Source organism: Chelmon rostratus, chromosome 14 (genome assembly GCF_017976325.1).
Source record: "Chelmon rostratus isolate fCheRos1 chromosome 14, fCheRos1.pri, whole genome shotgun sequence".
Classification (NCBI taxonomy): domain Eukaryota; kingdom Metazoa; phylum Chordata; class Actinopteri; order Chaetodontiformes; family Chaetodontidae; genus Chelmon; species Chelmon rostratus.
This window is the reverse complement of record NC_055671.1, coordinates 2,808,530-2,831,103: the sequence shown is the minus strand read 5'-3', so window position 1 is coordinate 2,831,103 and position 22,574 is coordinate 2,808,530. Positions and strand designations below refer to the sequence as shown.

Here is a 22,574-nt window from a genome sequence, read left to right as displayed (position 1 = left end):
AATACACAGCACCAGCCTACATTATATTAGTATATCAGGCCTATCCACATTGCATTCAGGCTATAAACACTCATTACCTTAAAGACTGAATCAGCTGATCTTTAGGACCTTCAGGTCTGTATGTTACAGTTTGTTTGGTTGTGATGAGTTACTTATGTCCCTGTTTTTTGTTCCCAGCAGAGGGAGCAGAGCAGCTCAGAACCCAGTGGGATGGAGCAGGGAGAGAGCAGCACCAAGGCTTCAGTGGTGAGTTACCTCTTAAAGCCATACATTCTTTCTGTGTGGATGCAGTCAGTGTGTTTGCCTTGCAGTGGGTTTGTGGAATCTTTAGTTGATTTGGGACGGTACACCAGACCAAGTCACTCATTGTGTTTTTGTTACCAGCATCTGTTCTGGTCCATTTCATTGTGTGATCTGATCTTTTGGTCTAGTCTCATTGTCACTCATGGCATGGTAGAATACTACTATGTAGCACAACACATCTTTTCCTAATAGTGTAACACCTGGTCCTTTGGTCCTATCTTACTGTTCTGTTCATAACATGCAGGATTTGCATTGCACCTAGTGATTACATGACATCCACACATACTATACATTCTTTTCAGTCAGTATGTTTAAATACTTGCTGCTGTATTTTTGGGTTTAAGCGTGCTATACAGAAATCAAAACTTGAGAAATATATCTGTAGAAAAGATGACAATATGTTCCATTTCTTATCATCTTTGTACAGAAATAACATAGTATGTTAAGAAAAGAGCCAGTGCAGATGTTTTACCTGTCTTGCATGAAAATGCTCTCAAATTAAGTTTAGTTTCACTGAAGTGATCTGATGATGTTTAGTGGCCATGCCAGAAAATGACTGTGAAAATGAAAGGAGAATGTGCTGGGGTCAGGTACAGGCCACCTTCAAGGTCAAAGAGTAGAGCAGGCTTTTGAGTAAATCCGTCTAGCAGGCTATTAGCACTGTCAGCACTCTTGTTCACATACATTGACGACTCCAAGTTTGTCACACCTACGTAGTCTGTGTATATGAGTGGCAGCCCTAACAAAGGAGTTTAAAGCACTCCTTCTCTCTAATGCAATAAGGTGAAGCTGCCTGAGCCGCATCACCTAAAAAGATTAGCCCTGTTGCTCTGGCAGAGGCAGCCTTAGCTGCTGAATGTACTGTATTCAATAAGAACAACGAGAGGCTGGCAGTGCAGGGTTGCTGCTTCGTCCACAAATGAAAGCAGTAATCGAAGTCAAATTCTGCAACAAACCTTTTCACCAGGATGGCTCCAGCAAACAGGTACCAGAAGAGTTTAGGCGGGGGAATGTGCTGTAGTTCAGAGGCTTAGAGTCTCAAGAACAGGGATGTTTGAACATGGGAGTGGCTAAGTTTACCTGGGAGTTAGGATCTTTTTAACTAGCATGGCAAGTTATTAAATCTTAGTACACAGCACAAATCGACTGTGCTTCAGCTTCTCAAAACACTTACAGGACTGTATTATCTTCTTTATTTACTTCAGCACTACAATAAAGTCGTAGTGTCCTGCAGATGAAGCATAGGATGAATCGTCTGCTGATGATCTCAGCATTTAATGGCTTTTTGAAAACAATGTGAGGCTCTCACCTGCTGATGGACAGACATTAGTACCTTCAAACTGTGGTGTATCTGTGCATTTGGACTTTTCATTGTTGATACATGAAAGATAAGAAAACTGGTACAAATTGGTCTGAAAGGTGTGATTTCCCCTATTTACTACTAGGGAAGACTTAGTGACCCTTTAATTGATCCTTGGTTTTATCAAGTTTTATGAAGTGAAATGTGTATCAAGGTGCAGGAAGAAAATGATAAACAAACTGTGTGGTCAAATAAGAAGTTTTTTGCATTTTTGTGCAATATATGTCGACTGATCCTCAACTGCATCTTCCACTTACACCAAATCATACCACTGAGTTGGTAGAATGGCTTTGACCTCCTTCACCAATTCCATGTGATACTTTGCTGTTATGTTTGAGCGTCTCATGAAACAATTGTAGATGAAAGTCTACAGTGGCTCTGTCCCTTTGTGATGTCAAACTGTGGTTGTGGGTGAAAAAGTGCCACTGACAGAACTTCCTGCCAGTGTTTCACGGCGGTGTGGAGGAATTGTTTTGGTTGAATTTCAGCGTTACACTTCTGGCCAAAAGCTAATTGTTGTAAGTGTAAATCAAATTGTAGCATGCTCGAATGGCTTTTAACTGATTGTATACATGCATTTATACATGTGTCCAACCAGCTGTTTAAACCACTTGACAGGCATCAGTTCATCAGCAAAAAATAAGTGAATAAAAATAAAAAATATCACAACATCCTATCATTGTTACATAAGTAGCTTCGAAGGCAACAGTCAGCGGTTTGTGTTGCATTCTATCATTACTGTTCTCATCAGCAGTGCATTGCTGTCCTTGCATTTCTTTGCCGCAGCTTTACAAAGAGCTATTCATAGAGTCAGAGAGCTCAGGCAATATTGGCTTTTTATTAAAATCAAACATCTGCTAAAGGGTTGCCCAGCTTCCTGTGATGGAAGTTGCTTTTGATTGTTTTGATATTAAGTATTTTTGGTAGAGTCCTTTAGTGTTACAAGTTTATTGGAAACCCTAAAGCTGAATGTTTATTTGTAATTGTTATTTTTTGCACTAAATATCGGCAGTTTGCTTAAATCCCAGTTCCAAGATCCGACATCTTTAAAACTCCATGCTAGTCAAACCTCACACACACACACACACACACACACACACACACACACACAGTGAAAAGTCAGTGGAAGGCAGTGCTGCAGATGAAATTAAAGCCAGTGTGTTATTATTAAGTTCCAGCAGTCTGCCACAGCAGCTAATAGCCAGCGAGACACTGAGCATGGGAATCTAATTCATTCCGCTGGCTGACGTCCTTCGCTCTCTTCCCTCGCTCTCTTTCTCATCCTCTAACGCTGGTTAGTCGCTCAGCCCGGTGAGAGGAGAGAGAGGAGGAGAGGATGAACTGAAAACAAGAGACAGAGGATGGATGAGAGGGAGAGAAGATAAGGAATGATTTCGGGTTGTTGGAGGAGGCCGGGACAGCTGCTAAGCGTTTTTAGTGTGTTTGTGTGTGTGTGCGTGCGCGCGTGTTTTAGCTGATGACGCACACTCGGCTCTGAGATGGCGTTAGGAATCCTGATTGCCTTCAGCGTTGTGGAGGAGGCATCCCTATCCTCACAAGGGGCCCACATGCAGTAACATCTGTCCGCTGTGGCTTCTCTCCCTCGCCAGCGTGTGTGAATGTGTGTGTGTGTTCTCTCTTCCTCTTCTCCTCCCCCTCTTCTTCTTCAGCAACCCCTACCTGTTTTTATCTTTCCTCCTCGCCTCTTCACACTGGTATCTTTTTTTCTCCACCTTCCTGCTTTTTCTCCTCCAGTGGTGATATTAGTGGTGATGAATTTGAGCATAAGTTGAGAGCTCCTCTTTTGTCTGGCCAGCATGGATTGTCTTTGCATTGTCACCACTAAGGTAAGAGAAGCAGCACGAATGAATGATTCACTGGAGAGGGGATGAGAAGGAGCCATAGACTGAGACAGAGAGAGAATGAGCACTGTGGGAGAATGAGGCATGCAGTGAAACAGGAGGAAAGCCTGTGTCTATGGGTTGGTTTTTTTCTGAATGTTTGCATGTGCAAGCATTTTTTGTGTCTTCCCTCACCATCCTGATAGTCTTCATCACCTGCTTTGAAGTGCTGAATAAATTGTTTTCATTGTTGCTGTAGGATGCTTTCAGCATATTTACTGTGGGTTATTATTCCTTGACAGAATGAGTTGTCATATTTGGTCTGTTTGTCCATGTGTGTGAGAGAATGATTCATTTCTTCCCTCTAACCACAGCATGTGTGTCAGTCAGCAAACTAGAGAGAGCCCGGCTGCCTGTCTGCTAAGATATGGCAGTAGAAGTTGGGTTGAACTTCTGTCAGCCGGCTCGTGGCTTGTGGCTCTGCTTCAGCCCTCTGCTCACATAGCACACAAGCTCTTCTGAAAGCTGTGGAGTCCACTTGGCTAAGGTTGAAAGCAAAATATTATTGCATTATTATGATACCCAAATCCTTATGAAAGCTGTAGAACTGCAGTATTTTATTTGTAAAAATGTCACATAAGAACTTTTTTCACTGAAATCTTATCCCTGGGCTATTACTGTAGGCACTTCACAGTGTAAATGGCCACTGCAATGTTGGAGAGGAGAATCCTCCTATCATAGCAATGTTTCCGTCAAGGCTACAAGTACGTTCTTGTGCAAGGACACTTGTATCATTCTCCTCATAACTAGTATGAAAAAGAACACAACACTTTTGTTCATTAGAACATGATGTTTAAATGTTTCGTCAATTCTGGTTCCTTACAGACACCTCACTGTTTCATGTATGGTAGTTAAGTAGGCTACTATATATATGCTATAAGCTTTCTGCCAGTTGTTTAACACCTCCTGTAGGTGTTCTATATGATAATGTATGTCATAATACAGGTGACTACAACAGAAAGCAAGTAACTGAGGTATTGATTGTTGTTGAAGTACAGTAATGTTGTTGGAAGTTTTCCATACAGCACCATCATCGGGTCAGTTGTCCAATTCTTTATTTTTTTGGTTTATGAACAAATACCTACAGATTGTGACTTTCACATCAGACTTAGCTGTACTTTGTGTTTAGTGCTTATTACAGTAGCAAATGTTTGTATGCTAATTCATTAAACTAAGACATGAAGTGAACATGGTTAACATTATGCCTGCTGAACATCAGCATGTCAACATTGTCATTGTGTACTGTGTCAGAGTAGCATGCTGACCATGTTAGTGTGTCTGTAGATCCTCTAAGTGAGGAAATCAATGTCTTTGAATATATAAGCAATGATCACAATTGAAGGAAATATATTTTGATGTTAAAACCTAACAATACAGTCTGCATTGAGTTAGCAACAGTGAAAGCATCAGTGGACAGGTTATTCCTTTTATAGCAACTTGCCTACTGTTTACATCACTCTAACGTCACACTGACTTCTTGCATGGACCATTCTAAGTGAAACTGACAGAGCTCTCTTCGTCATTTATGCGGAAAATCTCCATTGAGTGGTTTGCAGCCAAGTATAGGCAAGTCTACATCTGGTAGAGTTAGCCCGCAGTCCTGGCTGGGAAATGTGAAAGATGGACACATACACTTCTCTCTTCCTTGCATCTTGTAGAACACATACAGTATGTGGCAAGAGCAGAGACCCCTTTGGTCAGTGAGGATGGTGATATCCTGAAAGCCATGGTGAAATATTCACGCTGTCTTTTGCATGAAAGCCATTGCGAAGCGAACTTCAGTGTGCTTCTCTTCACTTAGAGTGCCTCATACAAAGTGGTAGCCTTCTGGTAGGAGAAAGTGTTGGAATATTAAATGCAGGTTGTTGACGTCATGATTGAGGTCATGATTTTCGTTTTCAAAAATAGAATCTTTATCTATAGAAGATTATCTATAGATAAAGATAGAGAAGACTGTATCTCATGTCTGTCTGTCAAACATCAGCCAATTAACAGTACCTTGGGAAACTTATAGAGGTGTTATTTTAGCTGCTGCTGAAACTTTTATACAATGAATCAAACAGACAGACAGATATTTATCAAGTTATTTATCAAGTTAAAAAAGCATTACTAGCTAGAGCTTCTCAAATCTGAGATTGGAAATGATGTTATGTAGATGGATTTAACTTCGACTTGGACCTGTTGAGAAACTCTTCCTGTTACAAAACCTACTGCTTACTCACATAGACAGCATTGGGGTTGGACACATGCACAAAAACAGATTAGACGGTTTGTCTTTTTAATGTGCCACAGTTGCTATTACATGTCCAAACACATCCGCACTGTGTGTGCCTCTCTTGATGAGTAGCTCTGTGTTGACCTCTTCTGACTGCAGCAAGCTAAAATTAAAAGCAGTTAGCAAGACTTAGGAGTTTTGCTGCCACATTCTTACTTGGTCTGGTAGCTTCTGGCGGCTAATGTCAGCTGATATCAGCAAACTTAACACTGATGCTGTGTAACTGACTTTAATGAGAAAATCCACTCACTTTATTGCTATTCTCTACCTCTGATTACACTAGATTTTAGCTTGTCACAGATAAAGGTGATGCTGTTTAAAGCAACTAATTCAAGAGAATCTTGGGAAATGAAGGCAAATTCAATTTGTTATCAGATGCAGCTGTTTTCAGCTGAGGGACTAGAGCCTATCCCAGCATGCATTGAGAAAGAGGCAGAGCACAGGTAACCAGTCTTCCACAGAGCTCCTCACAGACACCAAAACTGATGGTGTATTTGGTAGGGATGGACAATATTCAGTATTCACTGCTAACTATTCAACCATTCTTCAAAGACACCCCACCACTCACATGTGCGTGCACGCACACAGACACACTCACACACACGGAGTGAGAGGGATTTGCTCTCAAATGACTGTGCATAGTTTTTGTAGACTTACTATACTAGCAGCTAGCTTTACCCGTCATACCGTATGTGGGAGTGAACAGGTTTCTTTAGACTCATTTAGACTGGCAGACTGACTTACCAAGTAGCTAACTTGAGAATGGAGCTAGTAGCAAGCAGAGCACGCTGCACTGCTGATGAAGGATGGTAGCAAGGTGTTGTGGTGATGAGGAACTTTTTTCCTCTGCAGCAGTGACCACACAGCCCTCTAATACTATTCGGCTGTTGAATTTATCTGGACACTTTTACACTGACTGTTAGAACTGTTATGACCCATCCCTACTATTTGGGCACTTTTGGTCCAGTTCAGTGATATAGTACATTTGACTGATGGCCACTTGAAAATACTTTGTGATGTGGCCATGTGACATTTTTCACTTCTTCAGTCTTTGTCGTAGCAAGCATCAGTCAATGGCGGTGTGTTTTTGTCAATAAGCTCAGAAAGGAAAGGCAAAATAAGAACATGCATTTAGCTCTAAAATAAACTAGATGCTTTGATTTGTGATGATTATGAGATCAAGTCAAATGTTTTAAGCAGCATTTCCAAAAGGTAGTTCCCGCATATTGTATCCTGTAGTGTGGAATGGACCTGAAGGAATACCGGACAGCATCGTTAACATGCTTTATATAAGGTTTAACTTCAGCCCACACAATGCTAAACCTAAGATTAGTCCTACTATCTTTGAATCACTGGCTCTCAGTGATGCAGGTGTCATGGGAGGAGTGCTGTAGAAAAAGACATTCGTAAAGCACTGTGGTGAGAATTTGCCATATCGACCTCACAGTATCCATATTAACTGAGCCACCTTAACTTCTGGTAAACAAAACAGTGCTTCTGAATATACCATGCCCAGTTATTCTGGTCTCTGTACATACCTTGATTCATAATGAATAGATTATACAGCAGTCATACTGAGCTTTTAAGACGCTCTCTTAGTGCTCATGTCATAAGATCTCATATGACACTGTGAATATTATATTCAGCTCTACTACCTTAAGTATTCAGCTCTCCATAATGAATGTGCACGCATAATGATATGCAGTTTTCATTCCATAGCCACGTTATGTAATGCTTCGGGGGCATGATGAGTACTGTGCTATAGTTCAGCATGAGAGGAAAATAGAGGGGCGAAAAAAACACAGGAAGAAACCACTCCTACATGAGTGTGTTGACACTCTGCCGTTGTTGCTGTTTTTAGATTTTCTCATCTGGATGAGAGAGACACCCTTTTGTTTAAATCAGCAACCGCTGATTTCACCCGATGGCAAATTTATTTCGCTGTGGTTATTTACATACAAAAAAGAAATCTCAGCTGTTACCTTGTTAATATGCCTTCTCTGTGCTGGTTTCTGTTAATGCTCGCTAAAGATCATTTTGTGGAAGAGGAAGCATCACTCTGTAAAAGTGTGGGCTATATCTGACCAGTTTAAGAGCGATAGCAGTAGTGTAAATGACCGACAGATGAATGAAAGACTGGCAGAATGGGGCCATCTACTGCCATATTAATGAAGATGTCAGGAAGTGGTTGGCCTTTTTCCATCATTCTGTGAGCAACCATGATCTGTAGTTGTGCTGCACACGGCATCAGTTTGTGGACAGCAAGGCACAGCGAAACTGACAGGAGTTTATTGCCTTGCTGAGAAGTTGGAGGTGTGCAGCCTGTTGCCTGCTGCCTCACTATAGCTGTTCCCTGTTGTCTCAAAAAATGACATCAATGTTTTGTAGAAGGATTTTTTATGAACAATGGCGATTAAATGCGCAGACAAACACACTGCATTTCCAGTGACTTCATATTAAATCTCAACTTGTGTTTCCAAAGTACAGCAGTTTGCATTAATACAACATCTTTTCCGGGAATGTTGAAGCTGGCACCCACTTGCTATTACTGCAGATATGCAATACTGTCATCAGTATGCAATAGGCTCAGTCACCATTGTGTCAACTCATGTGGCAGTAGTGACTTAAATGAAAATCTTTGAAAAGATAACTTGAACATTAGCTAGCTAATATTCACTACTAACCTAACATGTACTGTCAACTTGCTGACATTGTAAGCTGAGGTGTCAAACCAAAGACATTTTAAAGTCTCTAATGTTAATGTTACTTATCAAAAGCAAATCAATGATGCTAGCTTGTTTGTTGACTGTAATTGGAATTATTTTTTAGAGGTTTGGTTCAGTAAGTCATTATTAGCTTTTATCTGTTTGGCTATGTTGGGGGGGTGAGCCCAGCATGCGAGAATCGTCTTATTCACCTCCTCAAAGCCAAGCCAGTCTATTTCCCATTTTTCAGTTGTAGAATCAGCAACTGCCATCTTACTTGCTGGGGTTGGTGTTGGTTACCGCCCATGATATGGGGTACTTTCTTCAGTAACAGTTGGAGCTTTTTTAATGAGGTGCCAGTCTATTGCAGCTGCCAACTTAAATGCAAGTGCTGGTCTCTCCCAGGTATAAGAAGAGCAGCATTGTGTGTTGTTTGTGTGAGTGTGTGCTAGAAATGAAAATGGAAATGAAATGAATCGAATGAAAATAAAATGAAGTCAGTATTGATCTCTCCTTGAGCTTCAGTTTTGAAGCTAACCATGTTTTGTAATGGCCCTCAAAGCAGTCTGGAGAAAAATGATCAGCACACACATATAGCCAAAGAAGTATCCTGTTATTGTGGGGACACATTAACAAGTTAATCCACTGGGTCTTTACTTTCTCAAATGATAGAAGTAGATGAAGACTTCTATGTTGGTTATTGCAGCCAACAACAGTAAAAATTGGCATGCTTTGTTCATATTGTTACCTCCCCATCTTCATGTTACCAGAATGGTGTTACAGCAAGGAAAATAGTGGTTAGTGGATGTAACTCCAGTTCTATGAGTCTGTGCATATCCCTCTACCTGCATGTTATCGCAGCCACAGCAAAGTGTATTATTTTTAATGTGATTAAGCTTTTATCACGGTAATAATAGTTATGTAATATCCATGTCTGTGTAAAACATGACACCGGTGCACTTCTCAGACTTTCTTGGTAAACTTGAACTCTGTAATTTCTGTTTCATGTGCATCAGTAGTCAACATAAATAGACTTTTTTGTCTAATTGTTTAGGCAGCAGAGCATACCAAACTGAGGAAGTCACATACCGAACCAACGTCATACATGGAATGGTTCGGGATGAATACGTGTACCGTTACACCCCTTTTCCATTCCATTTGATTTTGTCAGCATAAGGGCAGTTTTGAAACTGCCTTTGCATTATTAGAGTCCTTATCAGCCACTGTGTGCACTGTTTTAGCCTTCACCCCTAAATCAGCGAGGAGCTTCCAGCCCTTTGAAACCAGATGAGTGGCTTTGTGACCAGTCAATAACATTGATTCACCAATGATAACTCAGGAAACAGGCAGCATGAGTGAACTCAGGGTGGAACAAGAAGTCTTTGTTGTCTTTTATGCACTCATGGGTGAATGGCTAACAGGCATGTACAGTATGCACACTAATTGTTTTTCTCCTGCACTAACAACTTGACAATCAGTGTCATGTTAATTGGCATTATGGAGGTATTTTAGTCAGAAGTCACAAGGAAGAGTTCAAGTTTAATGAGTTATACATGAGGCTAAGTTGTCTGCATAGTTTCCTCTCCCCACTTTCTGAACCCTTTCTGTTTTGTGCTGTAAATGGTTGGCATTTTATTTTCACTGCACGACCTTGAAACACGTTCCCTACGCTTTCTCAGTTTAATGTTTTAAAATATCACAGTTTGGGTTTAATCCAAAAGACTTCAAGTTGCTTTGAAGTTGCATGCTGATCTTAATCTTTTCATAGAGGTATGCAATCATCCGTGTGACCTCTGTTGAAAACCATGACCTATAGCACCCAATAGAGACTAATCCTACCTGCTGTTGCCTCATCATTATCTCAAAATAGAAATTGTACCTCCAGCCAAGTGTCTTCAAATGTAATCTTCAGCTCTCCAAATTTTTTAGCCATTTATTTCAAAGTCAAAGTCAAAGTCAGCTTTATTGTCAATTCTGCAGTATGTACAGGACAAACAGAATCAAAATTGCGTTACTCTTCAACCTTTTGTGACAGGACATATATTAAAAAGAGATTAATAAAAACTGTACAATCTAAGTAATAAAACTGTGTAATAATTTCGAGGACATGATTAGAATTTCTTTTTGCTAATCAACAAAAAGGTGGACTTGGCAATGAAATTGTGACATGCTGGAAACATTACATGAATATACAGATGATGTTGGTAATGTTAACATGATTATTACTACTATTATTATTAAATGTATTAATCAGTTTTATTTTTAGAGAAACAAGAACAATACATACAATATACGGGGCCAATTTTCATAAATGTGCATTAATGGATTACTGTGCATGTTCAAAATAACAGGCTTGATCCAACTCTTAACAAAGCCTGTATGTGCAGCATATATGCATACGGTATATGTATAACTATACTAACATATACTATTCTAGTATATGTAAGTAGAATCGAATAGTCTACAATACTAATTATAGGATATAACATAAGTCGAATGAGATAATGATAAATATGTTACAGTAAGACAGGGTGTGTAGTGATTTAGGTCTGCATTGTAACCTTTTTGGATTCAATAATACTACCTGGGATACTGTTATCATTAAGTGCATGTCCATGTCACCGCTTGTTAAAAATTGCTGCTCTCTGGCAACTACAGTGCCTTCACTTGACAGACAGCCCATGTGTTGTGTGGACATTCAAAGAACAAATTTTTGAATCCAGGATTCAGCACACGAAACATCTTGCATCACACCTCAGTGGCAATTTGCCAGGGAGCTGAAGAATGGAGGGCTGCAGTGAAGGCGCAAAGCGCCTCTAGAAGCCGAAGACAGAGCTGGAGATCAGGACTGGAGACCGGGAGGGTGGCAACAGGGCAGCACGGCTGGAGGCTGGTAGCTGGGAGACTTGTCAGGGGAGCCAGTGGAGTCAGGAAAACAGAAAGCTGATGAAACTCAGCAAAGTGACCAGTGACAGCTGCAGCTCAGAGTAGGTGTCGGCCAGCCACCTGGAACTGGGAGCAGGAGAGGCATCAACCAGGCCAGGAACTGAACTAAAGCTTGCAAACTGAGCAGATGACTGAACAAAGACTGAACTGAAAACTGGACCAAAATACAAACTAAACTAATGAAGGAATGAGGCGCAGGTGGAGAGATGGGAGGAGACACTGCGACCAGGGCTAGTGAGGCTGATACAGGGCAGGTGTGGGGAGAAAGTGGGGAAAGAATAGCAGACTGGGGGGGAGCACGGGAGGGAAACACTTTGTAAACACACAACAAAAACCCAGAAAACAACAAAACCAGACACTGTGACAGGGCCATAACACTTGTTACCTTTGGATCGGGTTAATAACACCATTTTTGGGAAAGAAAAATATTTGCTTCCCAAATTGTTCAGTTACACACTAAATACATTTCATTTGACCCAAAGGCTACTCCAGCAAACAAATGACCAAACAAACAGAGACAGATTCCATGTAGTTGCAACCTGTTATAATCTGCAAATTCACTTTTACAGTCTCTGCAATCTGGGACAGAAACAGCAAGTGAAGCATTAACAGATTGCATGACTAAACGCGTCTTTCCACCAACAGAGGAACATGTCACACCAACACCACTGATCCCTGGCACCTTCAGCATGTTTATTTTTGCCTCACTTGACCAAAGGTGTCTGTGTTGTGAGGCCGTCGCATTTCTCCCCTCGAGGATACGTTGACAGCTTCTTTGGCTGATTCAAATAAATTATGAATTATGGAAATAAATTGGGTGTAATTTGAAATTAAGGCAAGTTAAAATACTAGTTTTTATAAGAAAACATACCAGATTCATGAAATATGAAGATATAATAATCTCTTTATCCGTCTGTCTGTGTCTCCACCTGTTTGTCTGTCTGTCTGTCTGTGAATTACACATTAACAGCATTAAGATAATAATTCTTGGCCAGGGTAGAAACCATGTCCTCTGCAACAAGAATAAAACTTTCCTCCCACTACAGGGCAGCCTGCCGGGTAGATTTGTGATCGGTTGTGTTGCCTGGAAACAGCACTGCTTTGCAAGGGGGTGAAAAGGACAGGCTCTCTGGAAATGGCAAATAGTCAGATGTCTAATGATTTTGCTTGCACCCTTTTCACTATATTTTGTGTAAGTCAAATAATTGCCATGTGTGAGGTCACTGAAGTGGTTAAATTGTTGGATTATTGTTCCGACCCGTACACACGGGTCAGAAATGAAGAAGCCACTGTGAAGCACTATTCTCCTGACAATATACTGTATGTGCTGTGTTTGTATTCCTTCGCTCCCACCATCAATTATGCTTAGGGAAGATAGGGAAGATTATGTTGGGAGTGTGTGTGGCAGGGGGGGTCACCTCTCTCCATCAATACCAGTCCATTGCCAAGATCTTAAACCAGCTCATCTTCTGCATCACCAGAGAATAAGCAGGGTCAGCTTCTTCTGCTTGTGGATGGAAGCACAGATTACTGTAGCGCTGAGAGTGCAGACATGTCAGGTGATCAGGGAGGGTAAATTACTATCAGCAAAATGGAAGAGAAGAGATTGGAGGAGAATTCTAGTTTGATATATAGAGTAAAGGAGAGAAGATGGATGGATGGATGGATGAATGCTAACTAATGGTGGTAATATCAAACCTACCTCCTATGGCCTAATTACTGATATTCCGTAGGGTCAAGATTGGTGTGGGTCTTGTACAATTTTTTAACTAAATGTACTTCTTACAATCAAAACTAAAAGCATAATCACATGCACACAAAAGACTGCAGTCTGTTTAATTAATGAAGGAAATCAAGAAGGTTATTAATTAAGACATATTCTGTAGATGGGAGACTAACATTAGAAGTTAGTACTTTTTGTGATGTGTAAGGGGTGTAAATCTGTGTTGTGTTGTACATTGGATAAGAATCTCACATCCCGGTACTGTTTTCCAGAAATTTACTGAAAGGCATCAGCAGGCTCTTGCTTGCATAACTGCTCATTGTGTTTGAGCAGCACCATAAACAAAGTACAATAAAAAACAACAACTCTCCTCTTGCTAACATGGTCTCAACAGTACACTCTAGTGCCCTGCTACAAACATTCTTCAACAAAGTTCTGAGCAGATTTATGCATGAAAATGAATAAAACGTAAAGGTATCTGCAGGTTATTTTTCAGCAGAACGCAGTTTGTTTAATGTTTGAACCCCATCCAGATGCCAAGGCCGCTAGTTCTTGTCTTGTATCTGTAAAAGAACATCTGGGCCAGCTCTGACCAGATACCAAAAGAAAGACTGGTATTTACATGTAAGGAGATCAAAGCTCTTCTGGAGGAGACAGAAGACAGAACTGATTAGCAACTGACTGTTACTGGCCCTGGTTGAAGTTACACTGACCCAAGACCTTGTTTTAAACCTCCATAGAATTTCTCATAAAGAACAATGGAGGTTTTCTCAAAATGGAATTAAAATGATTAATCCAACATTACTGCTGAAATAAAACCAAATGTGAGTCTGAAACACACAACCTAACAGCCACTCTAGGACTCTTCCCTTTTTATGAACTCTAAACTCCTTTTTAAAGAAGCATGGATGATTATAAAATGCTTTTCTCACTGTTTATATACATGACTTTGTATTCTTGACCATGTTAGAAGTTATATCAGCCATAACCAAATGCTGCAGGTTAACGGTTTGATATAAATATGACATGTTTAGTGTTAGCGTGCTCCACTCCACACATGTTTATTCTTTGTGGATGTTTAGAAATGAGATACTGTTATTTAAAGAAATTGCCCTTAACGTAAAATCAAAAGGGATGCTGGTTCCATTTCTGTGGGAGGATACCCAAACAGGGAAAGATGAACCCTGGAAACCGCCTCCCCAGGGGCAAGCAATCCTGCAATGGACAGAGACTTTTTGCATCTTCTTGCTACTCTTTCTGTATAAAGTATAAGAGGATTCTTTTGCTTACTGGCACGAACAACCCCTTTCATACAGGAATTGCTCAAAGTTCTGTACAAGAAAGAAATCACATGCACCCAGTGAGTTCCTCACATAGAAAAGACAGCATGGACATAAAAAGATGGAAAAAAAATGTATGTAAAATAAGATGAACAAATAAAAAACACTTGATAGTGATAGTAAAAGTTAAATAGAATATGGATGATAAGACAATGCATAAAACCACATAGTAAAATCATAAAATGATAAAATATAGGTAAAAATAGATTACATAGAAGACAAAATAGATGAACTTTAATAATCCTCTGCTGGGGAAATTTGGTGTTACAGGCAGCATCAGTAGAAATAGCAAAGGCAATAGAAAATACAAAATAAGAAGTTGACTGTATATATTAACATTTTATACAAAAGACTCTAAAAATATATTGCAAATGAAAAGTATTGAGAAATACATACAGTCAAGCAAAATACAACAATGTAAAAGAAGTACAGCAGTGCATAAGCACGAGGCAAAGCACAGTATTTATCAGGATCTTGTTAAAAGCTAACGAGATAAGTTTTTAGCTTAAATATTCAGCAAACTGCTTCCCTCATATCTACAGGTAGGGTGTTCCAGAGCTTTGGGGCGTATTCGACAAAGGCTGCATTCCTGATTTTCTTTCAGCTGTTGCTGGAAACCTCCAATAAAGCAGCAGCAGATAATCGCAGTGTTCTTGAAGGCAAATAATAAACAAGGGAGTTAACAATGTAGTTTGGTCCAAGCCCATTAAGAGCTTTGTACACAAGGATCGGGACATTAAAATCAAATCTGAATGTTACAGGAAGCCAGTGGAGTGTAGCTAAAACTAGACTCATGTGCTCTCTCCTCTTGGTCCTGGTTAATAGCATTGCTGTAGAGTTTTGAATGAGCTGAAGTCTCTCTAACATCAACTTCAACCACTGCAGCCGAACCAACGCAGCTGGTAAAATCTGAGTCATGCAAGTAGCACCTTTCTTTCTGCTAACTGGGTGAATTTATGATTAGAACTGGCTTTCATAACCAACCGTGACTCTAAATTTGTCTCCACTTTTACCAGCTGCTCCTGTGACGGCCACTGCTAATTTTATTTGATTCATTCATATGCTGCAAGCTCTTCCTGCCAACTCTGGTTTCACCTTCATTTATTTGTTCACTGGCTCATCATTTTATGTTGAGTAAGGGTTCATTGTGTCATTGCTGAGTCAGTCTCTGTCAGTTGTTGTCGTAATAAACGTTATTCCATACACAGTCTGTGTCCTGGTTATCTGTATTTTACTCTCAGTCACTCATGCTCTCTACCCTGGATTCAAGTTAATTGTTTTTTAAACTTGATTTGTGCTTTAAGGTGAATACACTTGCCTGATCAACAAGACCGGAGTGTTATTCCGTGGGGTACAAATTATATCGCTGGACGGAAAGTTCTTATTTCCCCATTGCCCATTTATATGCACAACTGCTACATTTAAGTTTGTAATCATGCCATATATTGGATATGTTGGAGAGCTAAGATCTGTGTGATTTGATTAATGCAAACCACGTAAAGGTACAATCAGAACAGCAGTGTAGTCAACAACAACAACAACAACAACTAACCCTCTGACTAAAACTACTTACATTTGCAAAGGTTCAGAAGATCCAATCCAGCAAAACATTGGACATAAAATAATAATAATAATAATAATAATAATAATAATAATAATATAATCCACAGAAAGCCTTTTCATCATCCCAAATTACCCAGCAGACATGTAAATCTTCCACATTTTCTCCATTATAACTTCAGTAAGCACGCATGTGTAGGTGATGTGTCAGGCTCAAAATGGCCACTGCTCTGCGACCTTTCGATTGACACCTCATTTGACCAGTTAATATCTTCCATGACATGTCCACAGCTGACAATAGCCTGTGAGAGTCCATGTTTAAAGGTAGTGCCCCATTCTCTTCTTTCATTTACATATTGAGCAAATTCAATTTTTCAGAATTGAAGTGAGTGTGTGTGAATGGTTAAAGCTCGTAATGAGCAGGTCATAGCCACTGTCATATCAATGAGTGTGTGAATGGATGAAGACTTGTGTTGCTTTGATTGGTCGTCACACTAGACAGGCGTCATATAAAAAATACAGTCCACAGTCCAGTCCATATGTAGAATGTTCATGTCATCAGAATTGATTGAAAGTGGACTAGGCTTGGGTTGGGCTTCATGCTGTGTTCCCATTGTGTTTTCCAGGTAATAAGGCCCTGATGTAGTCATGTGCAGGCATCTAGGGTTAGGGTTAGGGCTGTTGTACTAAAGTGTGTTCAGACTTCTATGACAGTGCAGTACCACTCACAGTGATTCTGACTGCTGGGAAGTGTGAAGTTAGCCATGCATGTACTCGACGTGAACAACCTTTAACTTACTTCTTACTTGGAAAGGCGTTCAAGGCTAATTTTACACCTATGGTAATTAATCAGTAACCTTCAAAATAAAAGCCTCTGCTTAGTAACAGAAACAGAATTTTACAGAAAATGATAATGGCCTGGCTCTAATTTAGGGTTAGGGCTGTTCTCTTAATGTAATGTACAGCATGGGTCGGGGTAAGGTGTTTGTACTGTCATCTGTTGCTATGTGATGTTTAAAAACAAACACCAAATAGAGTTTTGGTGTGCCTCATCTTAGCCTGTCAGTTGAGATCAGTAAAGTTACCCAGTTACAAGTAGTGAGACAAGTAGTGTCTTTTCATGTACCTCTTGCTGCCCTCTGGCTGTCCTTCGTCTCTCTACACCAGCAATTTCCTCTGTGAGCCGGTACAGCACTTGGTCCTACGTGATTTCTTGTAAGGAATTCTACTGTTGTTATTTTGAAAAGCATTTTAAGTGCTTAAATTGTTAGTATGTCAGTTACGTGGTGTTTTGTGAATTACAGTAGTACAACATTCAGGGGCATATTAAAGATTTGTTCCCCTTTTTTAGGCCCTAAACTTTCTTATTTGCTTGCCTGTCAGTAAAGGGTCACATCAAGGTTTGCCGTTGGTAAAATGGAACAAAAGTGGCACAGCTGAAAATTACATTTTTGGGCTTCTGAAGGAAGGAAGGAAAGAATGAAGATTTATACAAATAGCTGCTGACTGACGGATCCAACAGTGGAAACTGTGTGTGAAATGTAACCTCTGAGAAAAGCAGGTGTAAAATGACACACACACAGAGGGAGAGAAGCACAAATGAGAAGATTCATTATAAAGCTACCTAACAGGAGTTTTCTACTCAGCACCACAATGCAGAGCAGCTGTTCAACATCCTGTTATTTTTCACACAGTGTTACCTCTCTCTTTCTCTCAGCGGCCTCCTGCTTATTTTTCCTGACATTTAGTGGCTCGCAACTCCAGTCAAGTGTCTGATGATTGAAGCGGCTAGAGATACCTGGCCATTATTAAAGATGCAGTCGGTGATTCTGGAGAAAAACAGTTAATTGTTTAGTCTAATTCCCAGGTTGTGAAATATGGACACTTGGGAATGAGACCCAACAATCAATGGCTCTCATTGGTTGTTTTCATTCAGGTGTGGTGGATTCTTGCAGATGCCATTTGGAGCACTAGGAGGAGCCAGAGGAATCTGATTTTTTATCATATTATCTGTCCCATGTACAACTGTCAGGGTACAGCGACAGTTTCAGCAAAAATGACCAAAAGTTCTTTTTATAACAGTTACCTTCTGAACCTTTAATCTGTTTGTGGAAATAATCTACACAAACATTAAAAGATGCTCAGTGATACTGACTTTGAATAGAGACATAGTGCAGACTGTAGTTCGTATCAATGCTTTTGTTAAAAGTGGACAGAATATTTAGTTTATATATTAATTGCACAATACATGTAAAAAGCAATTTATTGAATAATGGCTGATTTGAAATGATGACAGGATATTTATTCTTTTGTTAGGTTATAAGTTCTATAGCATTGTGTAAATTAAAATGGTAGCACCCCTGCACTTCTGAGGGATTCAGTGTTGTCCACTCTAACGCTGAGGAGCTCCGACAGGATTTGCTCATCAGCTACACCATGTTGATAGCTATCCTGTAGATTCAACAGTGCCACGTCAGTGGCTGTGTTCAGGATGCAGACAGTCGTTTCTGAACAGTTTCATCGTCATTGCACCTCATCCACCCACAGATTTCCTCCTCCGTCTTCCTTCTCCACTCCTCATCTGAACCCCCTCTTTCCTCCTGCAGCTCAACTTCACACTCTCGGAGGAAGAAATAAATAAGTAAGGAATGTAGGGGGCGGGGGATCTGTTTGGTTCTCTGTTATCTAATGCTGCTGAATCGATGGACAGTTACCACGGTAACAGGAAGGCTGGAACCAAAAATATATTCTATACAACATCTTTAATTCCTCCCCCCACATTCAGTTTGCCGACTGGTGCATCTTCCCACATACACCGATGTGGACTCTTTTCCAAAAGCAGGATGCGTGTTGCTGCTGTCTGGTGGAACCGTTTTAACTCTAAATGAGAAATGAATGGAAAAAATATACAAGTACATATACAAGTGTGAAACCTGCAACTTTAAAGCAATATGAGCAGCAAAGTGGTGTAGGAGTGCTTTCATGTGTCTTAATTACTGATCATGTTTCCTCTTCTGGAAGAAACTCATTCATGTTAAAGAATGCAGAATTTGCCAAAGCAAAGGACCATATGCACAGTCAGATATGAAATATCAAAGTTAAGGTCCTCCCCACTACCTGCTGGTAGAAAAAGCTTTTTCCTTATGACTTTGACCTTTGTCAGTTTATTCTTGTTGCTGTACTCATTGAACCTTTATTGCAGATTGTTTGGCATGATGTTGTAATAATTTGATAGTAGATCTATAGAACTCAGGTGAATCCATCAGGCTTATGAGATGGCAATGTTGGATGCAGCTATCCATGGTGTCCAGAGGATGAATCCTCATCATTTTGATGATCCCCTGACTGCTTGTATTGCGCCACCAGCAGGTCACAATTTTCACCTATCCAGTCAAATCTCCTTGATGGATTGGCACAGATTTTGGTACAGACATTCGTCAGACAATAAGTCCTAATAACTTGGTGATTTCCTGAGTTTTCTTCTAGTTCCTCTGGGAGGTTGTCACCTGGTGGTAGACAGGTAGTCTTGCTCTTACACATCAGCGCCTGCGTTGTTTCTCAGCTTTTCCCAACAGATCCTGACCCATCTCACCTCGTTATTAATGACAGTTTAAATACTTGCCTCATTCCTTAAATACATGGTGATTGCTGTGCAATGGTGCGTCACTGCTCATTTTCCTATTGATTTAATAAGCGTAATATCATAATTAATTTAAAAAATGTGATAATTGGTTGATTTTGATTCTATTAATTTTGAATTTAAAAAAATAATTAAAAAAAATAGGCAAAAATGTTGAACACTTGCTGGTTCTTGCATCTTAAATGGAAGGATTGCAAACAAGACATCTTCTTGGAAACACTTTGTAGTATTTCTTTTTTAGAATTTAGAATTTTAGGTTTTCTAGTTGTCAGAAGAAGAAACCTCTCTTGAAACCTGCATTGTAAAGTAGTGCTAGTGTTTTTCTTCAGAGAATTGTGGTAGTGATGGTGTGGACTACTGTTGTTATGTAATGCTGTGTGTGTGTGTGTGTGTGTGTGTGTGTGTGTGTGTGTGTGTGTGTCCAGGATGGTGTACGACATGCTGAAAAATATTGGCACACGCGCACATTACTCTCATTTTCAAACCTTTGTGTACACTCACTTGTCCTATTTCTCTCGAATCCTCCTTTAATTCCCAGCGATTCCTGTATGTGTTGATCACATTGAGCCAGCAGACTTTTCTCGTTTGCTTTCTTCCTCTGCTTCTGAGACACACATTTTCACTCCCCCCGCTTGACAGTTTAGTCCCGCCTGCTTGCCTGTGAGCCGCGATGGAGCTTTACATCAATTGAAAGGTCTTTTTATTGGTGTTTTAAATTTCCCCACAGAAAAAGTGGTCTTGCCACCTCAGTGTGTACAATCAGAGGAGTATTTCTCTCTCTCAGGGATGCTACCACCTCTGTATCATCTGATACTGCGGCCGCTTTCTTTGCTTTTTGTTTCTAATCCTTAAAGGAGATTTAGTGGTTATCCTTCGGCTTCCTTCATGTTACTACAAAACTGCCATGTTTTTTGCATGCTACTGTGCTCTGAGATCAGACATGCAGGTAAGAGACTTCCAGGACTGTATGCATGTGTGTGTGAAGGGGGAAGTGGTGTGGGGAGGTAGTGCATGTGGCTCCACATGAAGCCCAGTAAGTGAGTGGAGGCAGACTTGTTTGACTGTAGCACAGGTGTACAGGTGGTGTTTTATCTATTATATTTTTGTATTTGTGTTTACCTGCTCTCTTCTTATATGAATGTCTTTTTAAAAACAGGAAGACTGTGCAAAAATAGCAGAACTTGTGCAATAACAAGTTATTTTTTAATCTTTTTTCCAAACTGCTGTGATTATTAACATTGTTGATGTGATGATGCTGTTTGATTATTTTTCAGTATGATCAGGTGCTCTTTAAACCCAGCAGCACAAAGCTGTGCCCTGTAGTCACCTCCACCTTCAACCTTGGCTGATGGAGGAGTTAATACAGCCTGCTAAATAGGCTCAGTGTAAGCTTGGATCACTCACTACTGCAAAAGCTCAATGGAATTAGCTACCAGCCAAACAACAGCTAGTGTGTTATATGATTCCATGGCAGGGGTGCACAGTCGGTGTCATAAAATAAAAACTCCTGCATCGGAGTGTAATGAGTGGATGTAGACAGAAGTGCATGACAGTATGGGTGTATAGAGGCGCAGTCTTGGTGTGTTTTATATCAGCACTGAAATAAGTCATTGCTGCCTACCCACCCCCCAAGACACCATCACAATCAGATTATTCATGTCAGGCACTGCGCACTGATTAACCAGGAATTGGTTTAAATAAACAGTCATAAATTGTAAAGGTGATGTTTCTTGATTGTGGACACACATGTTACACGTGGACCATGAATGGAGTTGTGTGGGCTCTGTCTAGAGCCAAAAAAGCTGCCTTTCAGTCAGGTGACAGGAAAGCATACTACACGACCAGTGCAAAACTGTAAGTTGGCATCAAGAAGGCAAAGTAGACACATTAGCAGAGACTGTGGAGAGTCCTTAATACCAACACACTAAAGATAGGTTGCAAGTGATCCAGTTCATCACAGGCTTCAAAACACGAGCTCCCCCATTATGTGTGAGGCCACATTCGCAGATGAGCTCAAAACAGTCTATGCTCACTTTTATCTCCTCAACAAAAAGTCAGCTGTCAAGTCTACTCCACCTCCAGAGGACTGGCCACTGTCAGTATCCACAGCAGACGTGAGAAGAATTCTGCTGAGTGAATACAAGTAAAGCTGCTGAGCCAGATAATATACTACATACTCCCCATGTTTTAATGTGGTACACCAACCTAGGCTCGAAATAAATCATTAATCTGCAGCTAGCAAGCCTGTAGCCTAGTGCCTCTCCCTGCATGTTGCATTAGATGTGTAAATGTGACCTAAACTTCCGAGGGTGAATTTAACCTTTCCTAGCTGTGTGTGTGTGGTTAACCCACTATATGGTCACTCTGGAACTGCTCTGTCGGTGCAGTCGGCCAGCCCGCTCTTCAGGTGCTCAGGTTAAAAAGGTGTATATTCATAGATCATAGTGGTGGGTGAAACAAACTCTGCTTTCTCAGTGTATTTTTGTCTTGTCTGCAGCCTTCACCCACATTATGATGAAATGCTATGAAAAACTGGTACACTGACAACATCCCCTCCTGCACCCTCTCCAGTTTGCATTCAGAACCAATAGATTCACAGAGGACGCTGTCTCCACTGCTGCCATCATACACCTTGACAATTAGGCCAACACCCGAATGTTGTTTGTTGATCTCAGATCAGCCTTCAATACAATCTTGCCCATGAAACTGATTGGCCAACCTATCACTCAGGGCTTGAATACCACACTATGCAATTGGATATTGGCCTGGATATTGGATTGGGTTGTGTGCACAACTCGCTCATGCTGCATGATCATGCTGT

General features: G+C 40.4%; 1 protein-coding gene across 1 annotated transcript in view; it reads left to right on the top strand.

The window, feature by feature from the left end:
• The window catches only part of dlg2 (discs, large homolog 2 (Drosophila)), a 190,462-nt gene that overhangs the window by 37,612 nt on the left and 130,276 nt on the right, over positions 1–22,574 (top strand). The window contains exon 4 of the mRNA XM_041952695.1: positions 178–246. Within this exon, the coding sequence (XP_041808629.1) occupies positions 178–246 (69 nt within the window). The remainder of the gene's footprint in view (positions 1–177; positions 247–22,574) is intronic.